At 43.3% G+C, this 22,368-nt stretch overlaps 1 protein-coding gene across 2 annotated transcripts in view; it reads left to right on the top strand.

Moving 5' to 3' along the window:
- Nucleotides 1-22,368, top strand: part of LOC122658623 — a 46,768-nt gene that overhangs the window by 12,500 nt on the left and 11,900 nt on the right. For both annotated transcript variants that reach the window (XM_043853649.1, XM_043853648.1), the window contains exons 10-11: nt 862-1,349; nt 15,192-15,271. In XM_043853649.1, coding sequence (XP_043709584.1) covers nt 862-1,349; nt 15,192-15,271 — 568 coding nt within the window. The remainder of the gene's footprint in view (nt 1-861; nt 1,350-15,191; nt 15,272-22,368) is intronic.

The following is a 22,368-nucleotide window of genomic DNA, read 5'->3' as shown; positions in this document are numbered from 1 at the left end:
AAGATTATTTATACTTCTCCCTTCTCTCTTTACCACTCAATTCTATATAATCTACGAACTAGTCATAGCACACACATGTGCATTTGAACACACAAACAGGTTGTGTGCACTTGGACATGGAAATTGTCCATACTAAAATGGCCAAGACCTTTGGAGTTATGTGTTTGTCTCATACACACACACACACACACACAAAAAAGAATCCTACAACTACGTAGCAGGTTCAACAGTCCACACCCCCAAAATGAATTTAACCCATTAAATGGGCATAATCCCATTGATCTTGTAATGCATTGCATTCTTATTCCTATATTTAATAATGGATTGGATTATTAATTTTTAGAATATTTTATTGCTTTGAATTCTGTTTAGTATATTTTAAAATATTATTCAAGTGAATTAAGTAATATTGAGGTTACTATAATGCGTGTTATTTTATTCTGTTATTTTTAGTTTACGTTATATAAATTATATGGATTTATATTATATAATACACTATGGTTCATGTATATATATGGTTTGTATTAATTTCATACACTAAGTGAATAGTGAAGTATGAGGTGGCAAGGTTAGTAGTAATCAAGTTTAACTAATATTAACTATGATGAGTTAAGAGTTAACTTTCATTAATTAAACTAATTGGAGGTTAATAGAGTTAGTGGAATCTACATGGTGGCATCATGCCATTGGACCACATGTTGCATCATGGTATCTATTTATGATACTTTCTCTACTTGATCTTTTATTTAACTTATTATTTCTTGGTTGACTGTACCTCTTATTTTCTTAACTGTTGTTCATGTTCTTGCTCAACAACACTTAATGCCTTTTCCCTCTCCCCCCCCCCCCCTTGTTTTACAGTAAACGTGGATGATGCGATGGATGATATTGTGCGCCAGTTTAAAGGGGTTTCAGATGGTTTAATGCGTAAGGTTGTAGGTTCATCACCATCGGCAATAGAAGCTTCTCCTACTTCAGGCAGGAATATTTCCTGGAATTCAGATGACTTGAATAAACATCTGTTAAGCAAAACTGATTCAAGTTATGATAACACGGAAGCATCACATTACTTATCTGATCATGAGGAAGGTGTCAAAGGTGGAGACAGTGGCCATGAGGACATAGATTCTGGTGCGAATGCTAATGGATGGCATTCAGACAATGAATTGAATTCAAAAGATTTTTCACCTAGGGTGATCAAACGTGGTCAAGAGTCTAAAAGCTTAGATTATGATAGAGGACATAATATAGTGGTAAAACCTGAAAAGATTGGGCCAGATGGATTTCCTGTAGCCAGTTGCCCTGTAACTTCTGATATTATGGAGGATTCTGTTGGAATGCCACCTGAGGTATCACTTCTTTATCAATCTATTTAGTTTCTTTTCTCTTACTGCCTACTATTTGTGTGATGTGGATGTTATTTGATTGGAATGCCATAGTCTTTGTGAAACATGAAATTATTGAAGTGCTCAATTCTAAGGTGGGAGTTGACTTGGAGTCTTCGGGGTTGGGTTGTTGATGTAGGTCGATTGAGGAGTAAGGGAGAATGGTCCAGGCATCTTAAAGTGAGCCCATCGGGCCCAGCCTGCCAGCCTAGGCCCTCTTTGAGTGATCCACACTTGTGGGCCAGGTCTAGGCCCATTATTACATTAATTAACTAGTCCATGCTTGGTGGTTTATTCTCTCTTCTAGGAGATCCTTGGTGGGCCCTGTGGGTGATAGCATAATGGAGGATTAAATTCTTAGAAGATCTTTCTTTTCTTTTGTTTCTATTTCAGTATTGCATATTAGGTAGTTTCTATTTAGAGTTTTTAAAAAAAAAAATTAGATTTAATGTTAGGATTAGTTTCTATTTAATTTTGTTTCTATTTTGAGAACTTATTGTAGATGGAATCTCCATCCACACATGGGGGTTCCTATTCTCTGTTTTGAGCTATTAATAAAAGAAAAGGGCTGGAGTTAATGTAAGGCTAGGTATGGAACATCCCTAACCCCAGATAGGATCACTAACCAACTCCAAACAAGTACCGACTACAGAATTAATATCGGTATAAATCAGCAAGTAAACAGTAATAAAATCCTAAAGTCTCAATAATACCCTACACTTGTACGATATAACCTTGGCCCAAATAGGTCACAAACAGTGGCACAATCTCACTCTCGAAGGGTATAAACTGAGGGTAAAACCAGAAAACTGAATGTGACCAGTAGACTAACCAATAGTCAACTGTAAGGTCTCACATTACAGTCAGGTATAGGTCTTAATAGGATGAAACAACTCCCAAAATTTCAGAACAAACCCATGGGCTGATTTTAGTTTATCTGAGTTCTTGAATTAGGGCACAATTAGGAGATTTCTTGTAGAGCACATAATTGACCACAGAACAGGGTCTCCTCACCATTGAGTGGAGATACTTGGATGGTGGATTGTTCCTCAAAAGCTCAGCCACAACTGATCACTGGTGGCTGAGATCAACCAGCCTTAAGGTTTGGTGATAATCCTCAGATCTGGAAAATCACAGGTTCTTGTATAGTTCCTCAGATCAGTAACTATAAGTCTATAACCACAGAAACTTGATCTTCTATATGGGTTTCAATTGAAGAAATCTGTAGCGTCTAATAGGCTCGAATGATCTCAGATATGCCCAGAAAATAAAACCAGAACAAGGTAGAAAGAGGTGTCAATTGGTAGGGGAAAAGGAAGAAGAAGAAGGGGGATAGAATGGGTTGAGCCTCTCAATGTTCCCTGGGCCTCTCACTCTCTCATAGATCTCTCACCTCACTGCATCTCACAGCCAAAGTTTGTAACAAACTTGTTTCTCTAATCTCAAAATCATTGCCTTTTGTCCATCCCCTTATCTTTATTTATATTTATGCATGGATTACAAAAAGAAAATTATCTAGGAAGTCTCTTACAAAGAAATAATTGAGACTTGATCCCTTAGTAATAAAATCCTAATTTAGTTTAGACCAACTAAAAGGAAACAAAGGACTGAAATAAAAATAGAAACTTCTAATTCAGTCCAGGTCACAAAAATAGTAACTTAAGAAAATAGAAACTAAATCTAACTATGGCTATTTTGAATAAGGGAAGGACAAAAATAGAAAGTCGACGATTCCTCCTCCACGCAAACTGCTTTGGGCCCCGCAGGATCTTCTAGAAGCATTCCCCACACAAGGAAAATATGGGCTGTGACACTGTTAACGTGAACAGTTATGTGATCAGTCTTTTGGTCTTCAATTCAATCTCCACCAGCTGTCTTGGGTCCCACCTGAGATCTAAAATACTCCTTCAGCTGCTGGCTCGATGTGGCAACTATGGACCAAGATATGGCAGAATTCGACCCAAGAGATGAGCCAAATATTGGCCCACTTGATAGCCCAACCAATGGACTTGGACTGCATCAGGAGTACTACCCCACGATTTGTTGTTGAAAAAAAATTGGGCTTTGCCTCGAGTGCTGTGTGATTCAGTTGCTGTGAGAGACAATCCACGGTGTGAGACCATTGGTGAGAAACCAGAGTCTGTCAGAGACTGACCCTATCCCTCTTCTTCCTACTGTCCTTCTCTACTTTCTTTATTCTTAGTTTCTATTTTATGCAACCTGCAACCTGCAACATGTGTTTACTGTGAGAAGAACCGAGTCAAGCTTCTTTGTTATTTGGTTATTGTGTATTCCTCGTAAGGTGGAGTCATCGAATATTTAAAGAAGCTGGTAGTTAGAAAGCTGTCCCATCCTGCAGCATCTACTGTCCTGGAGGTCTTGGCAGAAATTTCTAGCCAACAGATATCTTCATCCAACCATCAATGGAGGCCATTACTGGTTTGTTATTCCCCTTATCGTGGTCTTCCTTCGACAGCAACTTCAAGATCATCCAATGGCCAGAAACTTCTGTGCCAATAAGTTAGTAAATCTTAGTTGATGTTTCTAATTTTGAGTCACCTTCATAACTGGGAATCTGACTATCCGATGTGGCTGAGGTTTTTGAGGGCCCAATCCTCTTTACTCGATAGCAATCTCAACCCCATCCCTGAAACCAATCGGCTGCTGCTGTTTGAGGTTCTTTAGTTGCTAATCTTGGAACTGTGTTGTAGCCTCAATCTGTCCGTTGGTTTACATTAGTTTTGACATATGTTATTCCAGTTATTGATTGGCTCTTATATTGTTAATTTGATGACGAGTGACTGTTGATGGAAGCTACTGCTTAGTTGCTTAATCTGGAACCTAGTTACTAATTTGGTTTTCTTACGATGTCCTTCCATCTGACCGTCGGATTGAGATCAACTTTTGGGTTATTGAAGACCATAAGGAGACCTATTAATACTGTTAATTTGGGGCTGACCAGATCTGTAGTTTGGGGTTAATCTGAGTGTTCTAGCTGCTAGTTTTGTGAGCCCTCCTTTTCTGTTATCGGGAATCTGGTTTCTATGGTACTGTTAGATGAATCAGTTATTTTTACTTGAACCACAAAATTATTAAATTTCTCAATTCTAAGTTGGGAGTTGACTTGGAGTGTCCAGGAGTTGGGTTATTTATTTGGTAAAACTTGCTTGGAGTGTTTGGGGGTTAGGTTATTGTTTTGGTAAATTTAGTCTCATAGTGGGGAGAAATTTTCATTTTGTCCTTATCTATACTAATTTATTTCATGTTTGTGTTTTATGAACAACTCATGCCAGATCAAGCATGTCTCTTAGTATTTCGTTCATCCTAAAACTTGGGAGATTGGTATCTCAATTCTAGATTCCTAACTGAAAGTACTAGGCTTTGGCAGTTGTAACATAATCTCCAATACAATATGTACTTTTGGCGTTCCTTTAAATCTTGATTTTAATGAGTGCTTAAAAGGTAAATGGTTGTATAACATCAGTAGTCACTACATACATCACTAGTCACTACATTAGTGAGGAATTATCATGAAACAATAAATCATCCAATTTGTAATCCCCAAAGCAACGTCATCCATTGACTATTAAGGAAATTGAAACTAGAAATTGGTGAAAGAACTTGATAGGAATGCAATTTAAAATCAGGTCTTCGTTAGCCGAATCTTAGAACGTTTCAACAGAATTTCAGGTTTTCATTAAATGTTATTGTTCAGCATGAAGATTATAAGACATCTATGTGTTTAGAATGTTGAGAGTTATATATATAATCCCACTAATTTAGATCAAAAGAAAGACTTCCTGTGGCGGGTTTAAGAGAGAGAATATGAGAAGAAAGAGAAGATAAAGGGCTGTTCCATTAGCATTTATGGTTTGTATTGGGAATTAAAGAAATAAAAGGATATGAGATGGGAAAGCCAACTAGCCCACCATTTATGTGCATCTCCTGGACTGGTTTTTAGCGTCAAGGGATTCAGGGATGTAGATTGAAGGGAACTAGCTTCCAAATGATCATCTTTTATTGATTATAGGTATGACTTAACTGTCTATGAGGAGTGTTATTCCCATTTGGAGATACAACAAAAACAAATAAGTATAAACTGGAGGCTTTGAAGCATTTACATTCTCAGAAGTTGGTAAGTAGTAAACACATCCTCCCCTTCCTCCTCCTTCCCCTCCTCCGGTAAACTTCTCACCCCCTACCCAGCCACCCTCGGACCCCCTGCCAGCATCATCTCCGCCAGTCCCCCCCTCCCCTTTGCTTTCCCAATGCAACAAGCCCTGGTCCTCTCTTTTCCAACCAACCTCATACCCTCCCCTACTGACTCCTCCTTCCATTTCTTTCCCCCAGCTCTTGAAAATGGACTCCCGGTTGCCCACTGCCCTGATTCTCTACTCTCTCCGGAAATTCCTAAATGGTACTCTTGTCTGGTTGGACATTTTCTTGGATCCAGTCCTCCTTTCAGCCTAGTGAAAGCCTCCCTTTTGAAACAATGGAAATCAGCTGGTTCCTTTGACATGTTCCTCCTTGACACTGGAGTCTTTGTCTTTCGTTTCTTCTCTGATGATCTTAAAGCTCGTGTCCTTGAAGGTGCCCCTTGGATGGTGGGTTCCAAGCCTATCTTTCTCAGGCAATGGACTCCCCATCTCTTGCTCCACAAGGTCGACTTCAGCACTGTTCCCTTGTGGATTTCCCTCCCTGGCCTGCCCCTCCACTATTGGACCCGCGACTGTCTTAGTCGACTTGGCCCAGTCATCGGATTCCCGCTGCATACCGACGTTCGTACTCTGAAGATGGATCGACTTTCATACGCAAGACTGTGCATGGACGCCTCTGCTGAGTTTGAGCCTCCCTCTCTCATCACAGTAGTTGAAGACAATGGGTTCAGCTTCGCCCAGCCCATCAAGTATGATTGGATTCCTCCCCGTTGTGCTCACTGCAAGATTTTTGGACATGCTACTAAGAACTGCGCAGCCGGTGCCCCCCCTTCCCTTGCTGCCATGCCGGATTCTTCTTCGTCGTCTCACTCTGAGATGACGATTGCGGTTCCTTACGCTGAAGCTTCTGGACTTTCTACAAAGATCGATGACGCTGCTGCCCACTTATCCCTTCCAGCCATGCTGGTTTCGTCTCCACCTCCCTTTGATGTTCCTGCGATTGCCCCTGCTCCAGGTTCCATCCCTGCTGCAACGACTTCTCTGCCGCCAAGAGGTTGTTTGATCTCCCGAAGACGTCGTCCCAAATGCCCCTCTCGCTGCCACGTGCTTCCTGCTTCGGGAGATCCCTCGAAAGCTGTTGTCAATCCTATCCCTAAGACTCTGGCGCTTGTCTGTGCTGCTGATGCCCCTGCTAGCCTGGCCCCTACGAAGGAAAGCGAAACAGCGACCTCCCTTCGCGAGACCATTTCTGGTCAACCTAACGATGCCGAAGCTCTGCAACCTGCCAATCTGGGAAAGCCGCTGTTGTCACCTCCTCTTTCACGTTTTAAAGATATGCCGGAGTCTGGCTTTCCCATCAAGGCTCCTCCCCTTCTGGATTTGGGTCGATGTGTCTCTGATCTGGTCCCTGCTTCCTCCCTGCAACGGAGCACTTGCCATTTGCGTGACTTAGCCTTGATCCCTGCGCCAAGGTATAAAACCCCCCCCTTTTGTCAATTATTAAATCCCCAGCCCCTTTTCCCTCTCTTATTACAAATTTGCCACCCCTTTTACCTACCCCCCCTCCTTCCACGTGGTCTCCTACACGTGACCCTTTCCCCCCTTCATTCCCTTGGTTTCAACCACCCCAGCCCACCAACCCTCTCCTAACGGCCCATCCCCCCTCCCCCCTCCCTCTCTTTTAACCCCTTTCAGCCCAATAAATCGGCCCATCTGAACCAATCCATAAACACCCCCCAGCCTTTTACCTCGGCCCACCTAAACCCTTCCATTCCTCTAACTCCCCCTCTTATTGGAGCATCCTTTTTCTCTTACAACCTTCCCATCTTCCAACCCCCTGCCCATCTCTACCAAAATTCATACCCCAACGCTCCTCCCTCCACCCTCCCCTCCAACCCTACCCTCTCCCGTTCCACCTTGGAACCCCTTATTTCTCCCCTAGACCCTACCCACCACCACCCTCTTCTGATCCCACCATTATCCCCCCCCTCGCCTACCTAGCTCGCCATATCCTCTAAATTCCACCCCTTCCTTCCCGGGGTAACGTTACCCCTCCCCTCTCGTAGGCCCTTAGTTCGCAGCCCAGCAGTCGCCTTTGCCCGCAGGCGTCACAAGAGCACTCCTCCTAGGATCGAGTAGCCTTCTTCTCTTTAGTCTCCCATGTTGTCTAGTTTTATTTAGAATGTCCGTGGCCTCAACTCCTTGGCCAAGCATCTTAAGATTCGTTCCTTCATTAAATCCTCTAGTTCCTCCTTCTGTGGTCTTCTTGAAACTTGTGTCCTTCAAGAAAATGCTTCCCGCATTGCTGCCTCCATCGCCCCCTCTTGGTCCTTTTTATCCAATTACACCCACTCCCCCTCTGGTCAGATTTGGATTCTCTGGGACCCATCCAAACTCCACATCTCTCTCTCACACTCCTCTTCCCAATTTGTTCACCTCCGCCTTTCGTTTCACAACTCCCCTTCTCCCTTCTTTATCACTGTGGTTTATGCGTGCAACCAGGCCACCGATCGCCTCCCCCTCTGGGCTGATCTCTCCCTTCTTAAGCCTGGTCTGGACTCTCTCCCTTGGGGAATCGGAGGGGACTTCAATGTTGTTCGCTCTCAACTTGAAAAACTTGGCGGCCAACCCATTGATCTCTCGGCAGTTGATCCTTTCAATGACTGCATAGAGGATCTTGGGCTGGAGGACCTCAGGTGGTCAGGTTCCCCCCTCACTTGGCATAACCGTCGTGGTGGCCCTGATCGTATCGCCTGCAAGCTTGACCACTTTCTAGTTAATGAAGCTTGGCTCTCTACCCTCCTCCACTCCCATGCCTCCTTTCTTGTCCAAGGTCTTTCCGACCACTGTCCCTGTCTCGTTTCCCTACAGCCTTACTCTTCTTTTGGCCCCAAACCTTTCAAGTTCTTTGACATGTGGACTTCCCATCCCCTCTATCTTCCTACTGTCAAGAAAGCTTGGCGTCTTCCGGTCTCTTCTCCCTCTCTGCCACTGATCGCCCTAGCCCTCAAGCTCCGAATTACCAAATCTGTCCTCCGTAGGTGGAACCTCTCCACCTTTGGGAATGTTCCCTCCAGGCTCTCCTCCTGCCGCTCTGATCTCTCTCTGATCCAATTCAAGCTCCAGTCCGACCCTCTTAACCCGTCCCTCGCCGCGGATGAGAAGCGTCTCTCCGATGAGCTTTCCTCCCTCGCCCTCTCTGAGGAGAGTTTCCTTCGCCAGAAATCTCGTTCCAAATGGCTGGAACTTGGTGACTCGAACTCTGCTTACTTCCACCGCTCCCTTAAAGCTAGGCAGAATTCGAACTCCATCACCCTCCTCCTTGCCTCTAATGAGACCTCTCTCTCCTCGCCCTCCACCATCAAAGAAGCTGCCTCCTCCTTCTTCTCCTCTCTCTTCAACCCCTCCCTCCCTCCCCCCTCCCCCCTATTCCCCATAATCTCATCGATAAGGTTATCCCCCCCTCCCTCTCCACTTCCCTCCTTGCCATCCCTTCTGATGACGAAATTTCCCAGGCTATCCTTTCCCATAAGTCCAACAAGGCCCCGGGCCCGGATGGCTTAAGTATGGGCTTTTTCCTCAGCTGCTGGGACTCCTTTAAAGGGGAGGTCTTTAAAGCCATCCGCAGCTTCTTTTCCAGCCCGGTCAGCTAGCTCAGATCAACCAAACCTTCATCTGCCTCATCCCCAAAAAGGAAGGGGCTACTTCCCTGTCTGACTTCCGGCCCATCTCCCGCTGCAACCTCATCTATAAATTCATTGCCAAGATCCTTGCCAATCGCATCAAGGCAGTCATCCCCTCCCTTGTTAGTCCTAACCAGTCGGCCTTCATCTCCGGGAGGAGCATGGCGGACAACATCATCCTCTGCTCTGAGATCGTCAGAAGCTTTGATCGCAAATCTCACACCCCGGCATCTCTCCTAAAAATCGATCTCCACAAAGCATTTGACTCCATCCGGTGGGACTTTATTTGTGACGCCCTCTCTCTCATGGGCTTCCGTCCTGTCTTCATTCGTTGGATCTATGCCTGCATTTCCACCCCTTCCTTCTCTGTTCTGGTTAATGGCTCTCCCGCTGGCTTTTTTCGATCCAATGTCGGTATTCGCCAAGGTTGCCCCCTCTCCCCCTTCCTCTTCTCCCTTGACCTGGAAGTCCTCTCCAGAAGCCTCCAAACCAAAACCGATCTCCATCTCATCTCCCCTCTCCCTAAATGCAAGCACAGCAATCTCTCCCATCTGGCCTTTGCGGATGACCTGATGATTTTCTCTAAGGCTGATCATTCCTCCATCTCGGCTATTATGGACTTGCTTCACCTTTTTGAGTCCCTCTTTGGCCTCCGTGTCAATCTCCTAAAGTCCAAAATATTTCTCTCTGGTGTCAAGAATCCCTCCGCCTCTTAACCGGCTTCTCCATTGGCACTCTTCCGGTCATCTACCTCGGTCTTCCCCTAATATCAGCCAGACTCTCGAGTCACCATTGTACTCCTATGCTTGATAACATTCACAAGCGTCTTCAGCTATGGAAAGGCAAGCTTCTTTCTTACGCTGGCAGACTCGAATGTATCCGTTCGGTCCTCCTAGCTACCTACATCTATTGGACCGGCATCTTCCACATTCCTAATTCCACCATCAAGGCGATTGAGCGTATCTTCTGCGCTTTCCTTTGGAAGAGTAGTGACACTCCTAGATTTCTCCACCCTATTAGTTGGAAGTCTATCTGCCTCCCTAAGTCTGAGGGTGGTCTTGGCATTCGCCGCATTCGTGACTCCAACACGGCGGGCCTTAAGCTCCTCTGGAGAATCTGCTCTCGTCAGGATTTTATCTGGGTGTCCTGGGTCTACGCTCACCTCCTCAAATTTGACTCCATTTGGACTGTCCCTATCCATGCCAATTCCTCTTGGATTTGGCGCAAGATCCTCCACCTCCGCCCGTTGGCTCTCCGAGCCATCTCCTCCTCCATCACTGATGGCAACTCCACCTCTCTTTGGCTCGATCCCTGGCACCCTTTAGGTATTCTCTATAATCTTCTTGGCCCTAGAGCCATATACTCCTCTGGCCTCCCTAAGGATGCCCCAGTCTCCTCCCTCATTTCCTCTGGTTCTTGGTCTCCCAACCCCTCCCTCAACCCAACCATCAGCTCTCAAATCTGGGCAACCCTTCCCCTGCTGCTGCAATACCCCCCCCCCCCGTGCGGATAAGGTCATCTGGCTCCCCTCTCCCTCTGGTATTTTATCTTCCTCTTTAGCTTGGAACTTCTTCAGAGAATCTAGCTCCTCTGTCCCCTGGCACAACCTAGTCTGGTTCAAAGGCCACATTCCCCGACACAGCCTAACTGTTTGGAGAGCCCTTAGAGTTTGCTTGCCTACCCAAGCCTTCCTTATTCACCGCACCATCCCTGTGCCCCCTTCTTACAACCTTTGTTGGATTGGCCGTGAAGACATACCTCACCTCTTCTTTGATTGCCCCTTCACCTCCACCATTGGAAAAAGGCCCTTTCTTCCATTTGGCCGCGTAGCAGAAGGATCAGGTGCTTTGACCGGAAATGGCTTTGGCTCCTCAAAAGTTTTGCAGGGAACTCCATTTGTGACATTACAGGGAAGCTAGTCTTCAGTGCCGCTATTCACCATATCTGGATGGAGAGGAATCTTAGGAGATGGACTTCCAAATCTAGATCCTTTGATGTGATTTGGAAAGCCATCTCCTTCGATGTCTCCTCCAAGCTGAGTTGTATTCGTCAGAGGCCCGTTCAAAACACTCTGAGGAACAGACATATTTTGACTTTTTGGGGCCTTGATACTGCCTTGTTACGGTCCTCCTCCTCTGCGTAAGCTGGAGGATCGTCCCCCTTCCCCCTGTTTTTCTTTCCTTTCTCTCTCTCCCCCTTTTCTTCCTCTCTTGTACATTGCTTCTTTGGTTCTTTCCCTGCCCCCCTGATGCAGCTCCAAGAAGGAAGAAGAAGAAGAAGAGGCCTTGAACTTAGGGTTTGAATAGGGAGCCATAGATTAGGATTTATTATTTTCCATACTTAGTTTTTTTTTTTGTTTTTAGATTGAACCGGTTTAGAATTGATTGCATCCAATTGGTTCAATGGGTCTAATTTAAGTGAAGTGTTCCTATTGGGTTAATAGGTTCTTATATCCTATTGGTTAATATGGAATCTACTTTAAATTAGTTGTTTTTAAGTTAGATTCTTTTATTTTAAGTTAGTAGGGGTAGTTAGGACATTTACTATTTTAATTTAATTAAGTTAGATTAGAACTCTCCCTTCCACGATTTTAGAAGGAAGAGACATTAAGTTGTACTAGGATTTGGCTTAGGCCTTTATTATAAATAAAGTAGATCATGGAGGGCTCCTCCACAGATTATTTGAATTTAAAAAACAGATTTCGTGGCTGCCATTGCTGCTGTTCCTTGCTCCCCTATGTGAGTGTGCATCCTTGTGGACTTCAAGGTGGAAGGGTGGGTGGATTCCTGCGACTCTTTACGCCGTGACGGTTGGGGGGATCTCTCTTCGAAGGTGGTTTCATCCTTCAAACATTCAAGCTACTGTCGGTGGATTCCAGTGTGAGTTTGAATTTTAATTTTCTGTTTTATTCTTTCCTTCCCTTCCCCATTCGATCCCCTTTTCTTTTTCTGTTTTATTTTCATAAACCCTAGGAGGATCTTAGTTCTGTCCAGATCTGTTTACCCATAAGAAATCATCCAAACTTTGACCACAGCCTCCCATCACAGTCCCCTAAACTCGATCCTAAGCCCAGCCCTATCCATCCATCTAAACCCTAGCTTTAGTGATTTCCCTAATTTCTAAAAACCCGAAACCCTAACCTTAATTCTGCAGGAATTTTAAACGGAACCAAATCCTGTTTTTTTTATATCATAATAGTCCCCTAAACCTGCATATTAAAACCATATAAGACCCATTCCCAAATTCCCATCCTAAACCCTAGAATTAACCTAAAACCTAGGCTGTCCATGTGAACCAGCAGCCCCTTTTGCTATTTATTCTGTTATCTGGCTCCTAGTAGGTCTCCTACTATCTACGACTACATTACCTCCTTTGGGGCTCGGTAATATATTCATTTACCAAAAAAAAAATAAGTATAAACTAATAAAATCTTGTAAAGGATTTTACTGGACATCCCCTTTTTCCTTCTATCAATACAATTCTATATTACTTATTACAGAAAATCACCCAGAGGATAAAAATAGTTAATAGTTAACTTTATCGAATTATCACAATTTCCAAAAAAAAAAGGGCAAAACTAGAAATGGATTACAGGAAAGAACAAAGAATAAAGGAACTCGAAGAAAACTACAGAAGAACTAATTTCTCAGCATACCATAGTGTTAAATAAAGTGGGATAGCTCACAGGTCCAGCCCAAAAGCTTAAGCTATTAGGTGGAGGAGATGGCCCAAGGGTATATTAAGACACATGAAAGGTCCCAGATAACCAATATGCCAATGTGGGGGATGCAAGAGTGCTTCCATGGCTCGTTACGAACCCTTTTGGAGGCTCATATCAAAATGAACCGGGTCCAACTCTGGTTGGTTGGTTCAATAGGTTATTTAGGAAGCATTATTTTATTAGGATAAATATTATGTGATCTTTTATTTTGGGTAGGATATGTACGAAGAATTTAGCAAGTTTAGGAGTTGTTTTTGGGTAGGAATCCTGGTATAGTTGTTTCCTTATTGGAGTCTTTTCCTTTTATTATTTATATGCTTGTAACCAACGCATAGGACAGATTAGAACAGAACAGAATTAATGAAGGTTTAGTTTTATTTTGAAGTGGAGATTGTTGCCTCTCTCTCTCTCTCTCTCTGCTAGAATCACTGTTCACGTTACTGTTCATGGATACTGTTCACAGCCCGGTACAGCCCTTTATCTTCTCTTTCTTAAACCCACCACAGCAGATCTTTCTTTTGATCTGCATCAATTGGTATCAGAGCAAACCTGGCCATGGATTCCTTTGTGTTCGAGTATAGAGTTCGCTTGCCCAACTGAAGCTTGCTATTTTGTTTGTTGATGAAGGGCAAAGTGACAATTTCATCTTGCAGTCTATGGTGGAGATGTTATCAAAGACCAACCAGACCATCATTGAGTCTGAGGATGTTGTCTTCGTCGAGTTCTCTATTTCTCAGTATTGTGATAGTGCCCATTGTGAAGTGTTTGATTCTTCTCAGCACAGTATTAAATTGGATCGAGAGTAGTTGGAAGAACGACGTGGTGTCATTGTTTGCAACAGAAATTTGTGCACCCTACAACCTTTTCACATGCGCCAAACATTCGTTCTTCAAGGATTGATTGACAAAATATCCTCGGAGTCAAATAAGGTGATACTGACAGTGCAGCCACAGGACGAGCCAAATGGGTCACCACACAAGAAGAAGATCTCTCGGATATGGGATAACAATGGTCAAGGGAGACGAGACGGTTACTGTGGGTGAAGCAACAACAGACTGTACTATAGCGATGAATTTTCTACGCGTTGAGTTTGTTATTCCCTACATATTTCAAGACATGGATGCAACCCGAAAGCTTCATATCTTGAATTTTGTTCGGGCTGTAAACAAGGAGTAAATAGCCCTGTTCGTGTGCTTTTATTTTTGTCGTTCTTTAAAACTCCTAGTCGAGTTTTTCTCAACATCAAGGGAATTGATGCAAGGGCACTTCCATGGCCCTTTACGAATCCATTTGGAGGCCCATATCAAGATGAACCACGTCCAACTATGGTTGGTTGGTTCAGTAGGTTATTTAGGAAGCTTTATTTTATTAGGAACAATATTATGGTTGGGTTGGACACATAGGAAGAGTTTAGCAAGTTTAGGAGTTGTTTTTGGTTAGGAATCCTGGTATGGTTATTTCCTTATTGAAGTCTTTTCCTTTTATTATTTATATGCTTGTAACCAACGCATAGGACAGATTAATCGGCTTTCCCAGCTAAAATCCTTTTATTTCTATCCTTCCAAATACAAAACATAAATGCTAATGTAACATGCCATATAACTCCTCTTTTACCTCGAAACATGGATGAAGGCCAAGAAGCGGAAATATGCAAAATGTGGGAAGAAATATGTGGTCTAAGGCTCTTGAGTCAACAAATTTTTGTGAAGGCTGTAATAATTGTTGGGCAGGCATGAGCTACAGAGTTGAGAAATTTTGTGGAATCCCCTCTTTGACCACAGAATCACGCCATTTAACCAAAGGAAGTTCACCTGTAAACCGAATTTTCCAAAATAAACTGTCAAAATATGTTAGTCTTTCTTCATTCTGACACTGAACACCTCCACCATCAGAATGCGAGGATTACATGGGGATCCAAACCAGTCTGGACTAGCATAATAGCTAGACTAAGTATGTGGTCTACCGAGATCGTAGTCCCTTGACTCTTAAGTAGTAACAGGCATGCAATATGCCAGATATAGTCATTTGTGTAAACATCATCCATTTCTCCTAGAGCTAGACATTCTTAGCAGAACATAAAGCTTTGAAGTCTTTTAGAAAATTGAGCAGTGTATCAATATTTAATGGCATGTCTACAAGTGTTTGTTCTTTTGTTTCTTCATTTTTTTCTTCAGCAGCAGTGGCAATAAGTTTTGGGCTTGTATTTCTCACTCTTTTGACATGGTTACCCTGTGATTTCTTTCAGTGGACACCACCCAATGTCAGTGTTCCTCTGTTGAATTTAGTTGATAAGATATTTCAACTTAAAAGAAGAGGTTGGCTAAGGTGAGATACTCATAAATCAGTTATTTGTATTTTCACATGGTTTCTATTCAATTTTAGGAAATTACTATGAATAATTAGTTCCATAATAATTCACTCTGTTCATGATTTTGGAGAACCAATGGTGTGCACCTTATAATTTTCTGTCAGGAAATTCTCAGTGTCTATGAGATTCTCTGCTAAGGTTTTTGTTTCTCAAAAGCTTTTCAATCTAGATCCAGTGCTCTACTCTAAGTTAATATTGATTAGAGCTATTGGACTAAAGCAATATAAATACAAGAAAGTACTTTTCTTTACCAAAAAGGTGAACAACCAAACAAAGAGTTCCTCCATCATGATGTGCATGCAGGCATTCATTATAGTGTAGGAATTTTGATAGTTTTTGGTCACTTGGGATCATAGTTGTTAAGGCACTAAATTGAGCCAAGGCACTGGCCTGGAGAGCCTTGGGGCCTTATTGCCTTATTGCCTTATTGGTCAATGCATGCATAAAGGGTTTAATTTTAGTCCTTGCAGGTTATGTTAATACTTCTTATTTACTAATGTCTTGACCAATGATATTATTTAGACTAGTTATTAGTATGAAAAACTAATAAGGAAACATCAATTACCAATCAATCAGTGATCATTCAGTATTCATCAAAACAAGCAATAAAAGATCGAGGAAGTATTCATTCCCATTACTAAGATTTTAGGGCTTAGTTATATTTGGTTTTCCATTGTAGCCCCATAATTTTACCGTCTTCAAAATTTAACCCCTTAAGGATATTGGTAAGCTGCAATAAAGTGTACTATAAAAGCTTACAACCAGGCATGATCTAAATTTTTTTTTTTAATAAAAAAACCCCTCAAATGGTTCTTCCTAGGTCAATATTTGCCCAAGGCGACAACCAACATGTAAAAAATTTGCAAGTGCAGGCCTTTCCCATCCTGAAGGGCCTTGGGACCTAAGCAAGGCCTTGACAATTATGCTTGGGATGGTATTGGGATTAACCTAGATATGTTTTGAGCAGAGTTGTCCTAGGTGTTGGAGGGAAAAATCAAGGTGACACCAACAAGGCATCTAAGTGTCGCCTTGACACAAAGAAAATATATAGGGAACCCCAAAACCCAAATCCACACACAAGCATAGTTGTCACGGCGTCTAGGCGACCCAAGGGGTTGGAGAGGGTCCAAGACCAAGTCGACATCAACTAGGCGACCAAGGCGTCCAAGGCGCCCAAGTTGACCAAGGTGCCTGGACGCCTAGACAAGACGCCTTGACAACTATGCACACAATTACAATTTTACCCCGTACATGTAATGGACCCCAAAAACTGACCCAAATACAAATACAGATCCAATTATACATATGTGGACCCATAGAATACAAGACATACCCAACCCCAGCAGTCCTCATGGTTGCTCATCCAGAAGGAGGTGGGCGGAGGGGGTGGAGGGGAGAAAATGGGAAAGGATCCTTCTCTACTCATTCTCCATTATTCCAACCCTATTTTAAACATCTTAGACTTTGGTCAGGAGAAAGAAAAACCTTAAGCATATGTTTACACTTCTATTCAGCTTTTGAATCTCATTCCAGCAGCTACCTCTTCAATTAAGTTCTTGTGAAGAATTTGGTTTACAAGAGAGCTTTGAGTGTACCCAGCTCCATTTCCTTGAATCAACAGTCATGAAATGAATGTTAGCTTCATTTGGCTTGAAAAAGAGGTAGAGGGTCATACTCCTGAACCAACATCTTCCTAAAAGTCCGACACTAACCATCTCTAAATTCCAAACAAGAACATTGGCTTATGCTGGCATCACTATGAGGGGCAATCATATTTAAGGGCAAACTTGACATGGTAGCATAGTTATCAAGGCGGGAAGGCGGCCATGGCGTTTTAGATGGTCAAAATTCAAGGGGACACCGCCATGGTGCCCAAGGCGTCCATGGCGACCAAGGAGCCTGGACGCCATGGCAATGCCTTGATAACTATGCATGGTAGTCTTTTTTTTCTAGCCATTCATCATCCCTTAAGTGTAATATTTTACATTTCCCACCCATAGTTGTTAAGGCGTCGCCTTGGCATCCAGGCGGATTTTGACGTCTAGGCGATTGTCGCCTTAGTGCAAGGCGCTGATTTTACTGATATCGAACTAGGTTTGGCAAATGCTGGGATTTTTCTCAAATCTAAATATGTTAAGATATACCAAAATACCAACCGTGGGGGTATTCTGGTCCTTTTTCCCTTTTTATTTTATGTTATTATTCTGTTTTATGTATTCCTAGAATCCTAGTCATATTTCGGCTAGGACTAGGACTTTAGCTTTGTATTTTTCATTCTATAAATAAAGGACTTGACTGATCTAATCGACCACTCAAGTATTCTCCCAATTCACTCTTCTAATAATATGGTATCAGAGTAGGTCTCTTTGATCTAGCCTGGTTCCTAGCCCCCCCCCCCCCCCTTCTTCCATTGTCCTCTTCTCCATCTTTTTTCCACTCGATATCCATTCCCCTCCCCTCCCACTCGAATTTCTTCACGTTTTTTCTGTTTTTCTTCTCCAATTAGGGCAGATCTAATGAGGTGATCTGTGAGATAGATGCTGCCCTAATTTATCACCTCACCAATTGATGATTTAAGAAGGTTTTTGGATCGATAGCTGCTGTCCACACTTCTGCGAATTTTTTTGGAGTTCTCCCCTGTTGAAGATCAGATTCTCCTTGCAATTAAAGCTGGTTTTCTTGGGATCCAACACTGCAGGTTTTCTGGACAGCTGCTGTCTCTGTTTCTCTTCCCACCATTGAGGCATCTATCCATATCGATCTCCTCTCCAGGTTTTTGAAAAAAAAAATAAAAACCTGCTACTTCTCGATCTGGTTTGTTTCTCCTCTCTGCGTGGGCTGTTGTTTTGAACACATCTGCATCAACTTTCAAGGCTGGTTCTGCAGTATTTTCTCACTGTTTGAAGACCTCTCCATCTCTATTTGAAGGACCCTAAATCTCAATCGATCTCTCTTCTAGGGTTTTACTCAAAACCCTAACTATCGATTTTTGGATTTAGGGCTGTTTGTTGCTGCCAAAGGGATTCATTCATCTATCAATTTTTTATTTCTGTTTTGCTGCCACTGTTTTGTCTGCAATATGGGGGACTCAGAAGTGACCATGGCCAACTCTGGAGTTGATTCTCAGCCGCGGACAGAATTCCTCCCTTATGCTGCATCTATTAAACTTGATGGATCAAATTACCTCATATGGGCCAGATCTCTCTCCTTGACTGTGGCTAGTAGGGGACTCAGTGGGCATCTTAATGGCACCTCCAAACAGCCTACTGAAGAAGGCAATGCCAAGACCCGATGGGCTGCTAATGATGCTATGGTTATGTCTTTTGTCTTGAACTCCATGCCACAAGAGCTTTCCAGCCAATATCTTCTTCTTGACTCCGCTGCACAAATATGGGCTGCTGCTAAGGGCACTTATGGACAATTGGGGAATGATGCACAGGTGTATGACATTCGGAAGACACTCCAGTCTACTACCTATAAGGAGCTGTCCGTGACTAAATACTATGCTGTCCTCAAAAGTCTGTGGCAAAAATTGGATCACTAAGCTCCCTTTCAGCCCACCACAGCTGCTGATGTTATTGCTTATTCAGCCTATGTGGATAAGTTTCGTGTTTATGACTTCCTGGCTGGTCTTAATGCTGATTATGATCCAATCCGTGTGCAAGTCCTTGGTAGGGTGCCTTTCCCTACATTAGAGCAGGCCTTCTCTTATGTTCTTACTGAGGAAACACGTTGGGCTGCAATGATGTTGGGTCCTTCTGTTGAGAGATCAGCCCTACAGGCTGTTGGTTCTAAAGCCACTTCTTCTGACTCTACTGTCACTGCTACTGCTACTGCTGCTGCCTCTCCAAAGGAGCCTGTCAAGTGTGAACATTGCAATAACCTATATCACACTAAGGCTCAGTGCTGGAAATTACATGGGAAGCCTGCTGATTTTGAGGCTAAACGTGGTCGTGCTAAACCTAAAAACAAAGCCAATCACACTGAAAGTGTAGCTCTGGCACCCACTGCTGACAATAGTTTCTCCCAGGAGGAGTTCCAAGCTCTCCGGCGTATGTTACAGTCTTCCACTACATCTGATCCTGCCAGTTATTCCACCCCATCAGGTTCACACTTTGCTCTCTCAGGTATCCCTTTTGCTGGTCACTGTGCATCGGTTGTCTCCTCTCGCTGGATTATAGACTCCGGTGCCACTGATCACATGACACGTTCTTCTAACCTTTTTTACACATATTCCCCTTCTTCTGGGAAAGATAAAGTTCGGGTGGCTGATGGTTCCCTCTCCTCTGTTTCAGGCAAGGGGTCCATTAGTTGCTCCCCTTCACTTACTCTATCCTCTATTTTGCACATTCCAATATTTACTACTAACCTTCTTTTTATTAGTAGTATTAACAAAAATTTAAATTGCAAAGGGACTTTTTTTCCTACTCATTGTGTTTTTCAGGAACTGGACTCGGGGAGGACGATTGGATTGGGTAGGCTGCATAGTGGATTGTATCTCCTTGATGATGGACCGCAACAAGCTTTACCTTCTCAATTATGTCAGTCATCTTCCTTTTCTTTTGAATTACACCAATGACATTCTAGATTAGGATACCCCTCTTTGGGCACTTTAGCTCTTTGTTTCCTACTTTGTTTAAAGATTGTAATAAGGAAGAATTTTGTTGTGAGCCTTGTGTCTTGGCCAAACAGACACGATCCATTTATCGTATATCTAATAAACGAAGTTCTTCCTTATTTCACTTAATTCATTCTGATGTGTGGGGACCTAGTCGTAAGACCTCTTCATGGCCAGCGATGGTTTGTTACCTTTATTTATTGACTGTCATTCCCGTTTCACTTGGGTATACCTTATGCATAACAAGAGTGAAGTCTTCTCTTGTTTTCAGCATTTTCATAAAATGATCCAAACTCAGTTTAATGCCTCTCTCAAGATTTTGAGGAATGACAATGGGACAAAATATATGGACGGTCAGTTCCAAAGATACCTATCTGCCCATGGCATTTTACACAAAATTAGTTGTGTTGATACTCCAGCCCAAAATGGTGTGGCTGAGAGAAAAATCGCCATCTCTTGGAGGTGGCCCGGGCCCTAATGTTTGCCCGTCATGTTCCATCCTTTTATTGGGGGGATGTTGTCCTTACTGCCGCCTATTTGATTAATAGGCTGCCGACTCGGGTTCTTGCTTCCAAGTCCCCTATTGAGCTTTTACATGGCTCTTCCTTTTATATTGTTCCCCCTAGGGTGTTTGGGTGTGTATGTTATGCTAGGGATACTAGATCTCCTAGCAAACTTGAGCCCCGCAGTCTATGCTGCATTTTCTTGGGTTACTCTGCCACCCAAAAAGGGTACAAATGTTATTATCCTCCTGCCCGCCGTACCATGGTCAGTATGGATGTTATCTTTCACGAAACTCTCTCCTATTATTCGTCCCCACCTCTTCAAGGGGAGAGTCCTAGTAAAGATGTGTTGACCGTTAAGCCCCCTCTTAGGCATGTTTATGAGGAGTCTACTCCTGCTGTTCCGAGTATGCCTACCCTGCTTACCCCTACCCTTCCCTCTACGTCAGGGGGAGATATTCCTACACAGGGGGAGGTTCCCCATTCTCCTTCAGGGGGAGATGTTCCTGCACAGGGGGAGGTTCCCACAATTCCTGCTCAAGGGGAGGTCACCCTAGTTCAGAGAACCATTGGTGAATTTTAGCGAAGGATTGATGCAACAAATTTGAAGGTTTTTTCAAGGAATAGGACCAGAACTAGGGAGCTTCAATCCACTGTGACACCTGTTCCCGTCCAATTGCCAACTCCGGCTCCGGAACCTACTTCTCCACCTGGTAATACTTCTTCTTTGGATCTCCCCATTGCTGTTCGCAAAGGTGTGAGAACTTGCACTCAACACCCTTTATCTCATGTTGTTTCTTATGGTGCTTTGTCTCCATCCTTTCGTGCATTTGTTTCCTCGCTTTCTTTTGTTCGTATTCCTCAAAATTGGCAGGAAGCTCTTACAGATGGAAAGTGGAAGGCTGCAATGATGGAGGAAATGGACGCCTTGAAAAAAAATAACACATGGGAGCTTATGACTCTTCCACCAGGGAAGCGAACTGTTAGATGCAGATGGGTGTTTGTAGTGAAACAGAAGGTGGATGGAACTGTGGATAGGTATAGGGCACGTCTCGTGGCCAAAGGATTTACTTAGATATATGGGATAGATTACCAGGAGACCTTTGCTCCTGTCGTTAAGCTGAATACTGTCCGAGTACTATTATCTTGTGCCGTTAATCTTGGATGGGACTTACAACAGCTTGATGTGAAGAATGCCTTCCTCAATGGGGAACTCGATGAAGAGGTTTACATGGACATTCCACTAGGGTTTTCTTCTGACAATAATCGAGGCAAGGTTTGCAGATTGAAACGTGCTCTCTATGGGTTGAAACAGTCCCCCCGAGCATGGTTTGGCCATTTTCACAAAGCAATGGTTTCTGTAGGCTACAAGCAGAGTAATGCAGATCACACTCTCTTTATCAAGAGAGTAGGCGAAAAACTCACTATCTTGATAGTCTACGTTGATGATATTGTGGTCACTGGCAATGATAGTGTTGAGATCAGTAGGTTGAAGACATTTCTTGGCCAAGAGTTCGAAATTAAGGATCTAGGAAAACTAAGGTATTTTCTTGGGATTGAAGTTACCAGATCTTCAAAAGGCATCTTTCTTTCCCAACGAAAGTATGTCCTAGACCTACTGACTGAGACTGGTTGTTAGGATGCAGTCCTTCCGATACTCCTATGGATGCAAATGTTCGTCTCAAGGAAAAGGAGGGTGATCCAGTTGATAAAGGGCGATATCAAAGACTAGTGGGAAAGTTGATTTATCTCTCTCCTACTCGTCCCGATATTGCGGTTGCTATTAGTCTTGTCAGTCAGTTTATGCATGATCCCTATACTTCACACATGGAGGCTGTTCTTCGGATTCTTCACTACTTGAAGTCCGCTCCTGGGAAAGGAATTCTCTTGGCTCCCCATGGTCACCTACGCATTGAGGCGTATACTGATGCTG

The sequence above is a fragment of the Telopea speciosissima genome, chromosome 4 (assembly GCF_018873765.1).
Source record: "Telopea speciosissima isolate NSW1024214 ecotype Mountain lineage chromosome 4, Tspe_v1, whole genome shotgun sequence".
Taxonomy (NCBI): Eukaryota; Viridiplantae; Streptophyta; class Magnoliopsida; order Proteales; family Proteaceae; genus Telopea; species Telopea speciosissima.
This window is presented reverse-complemented; position numbering and strand designations above follow the sequence as displayed.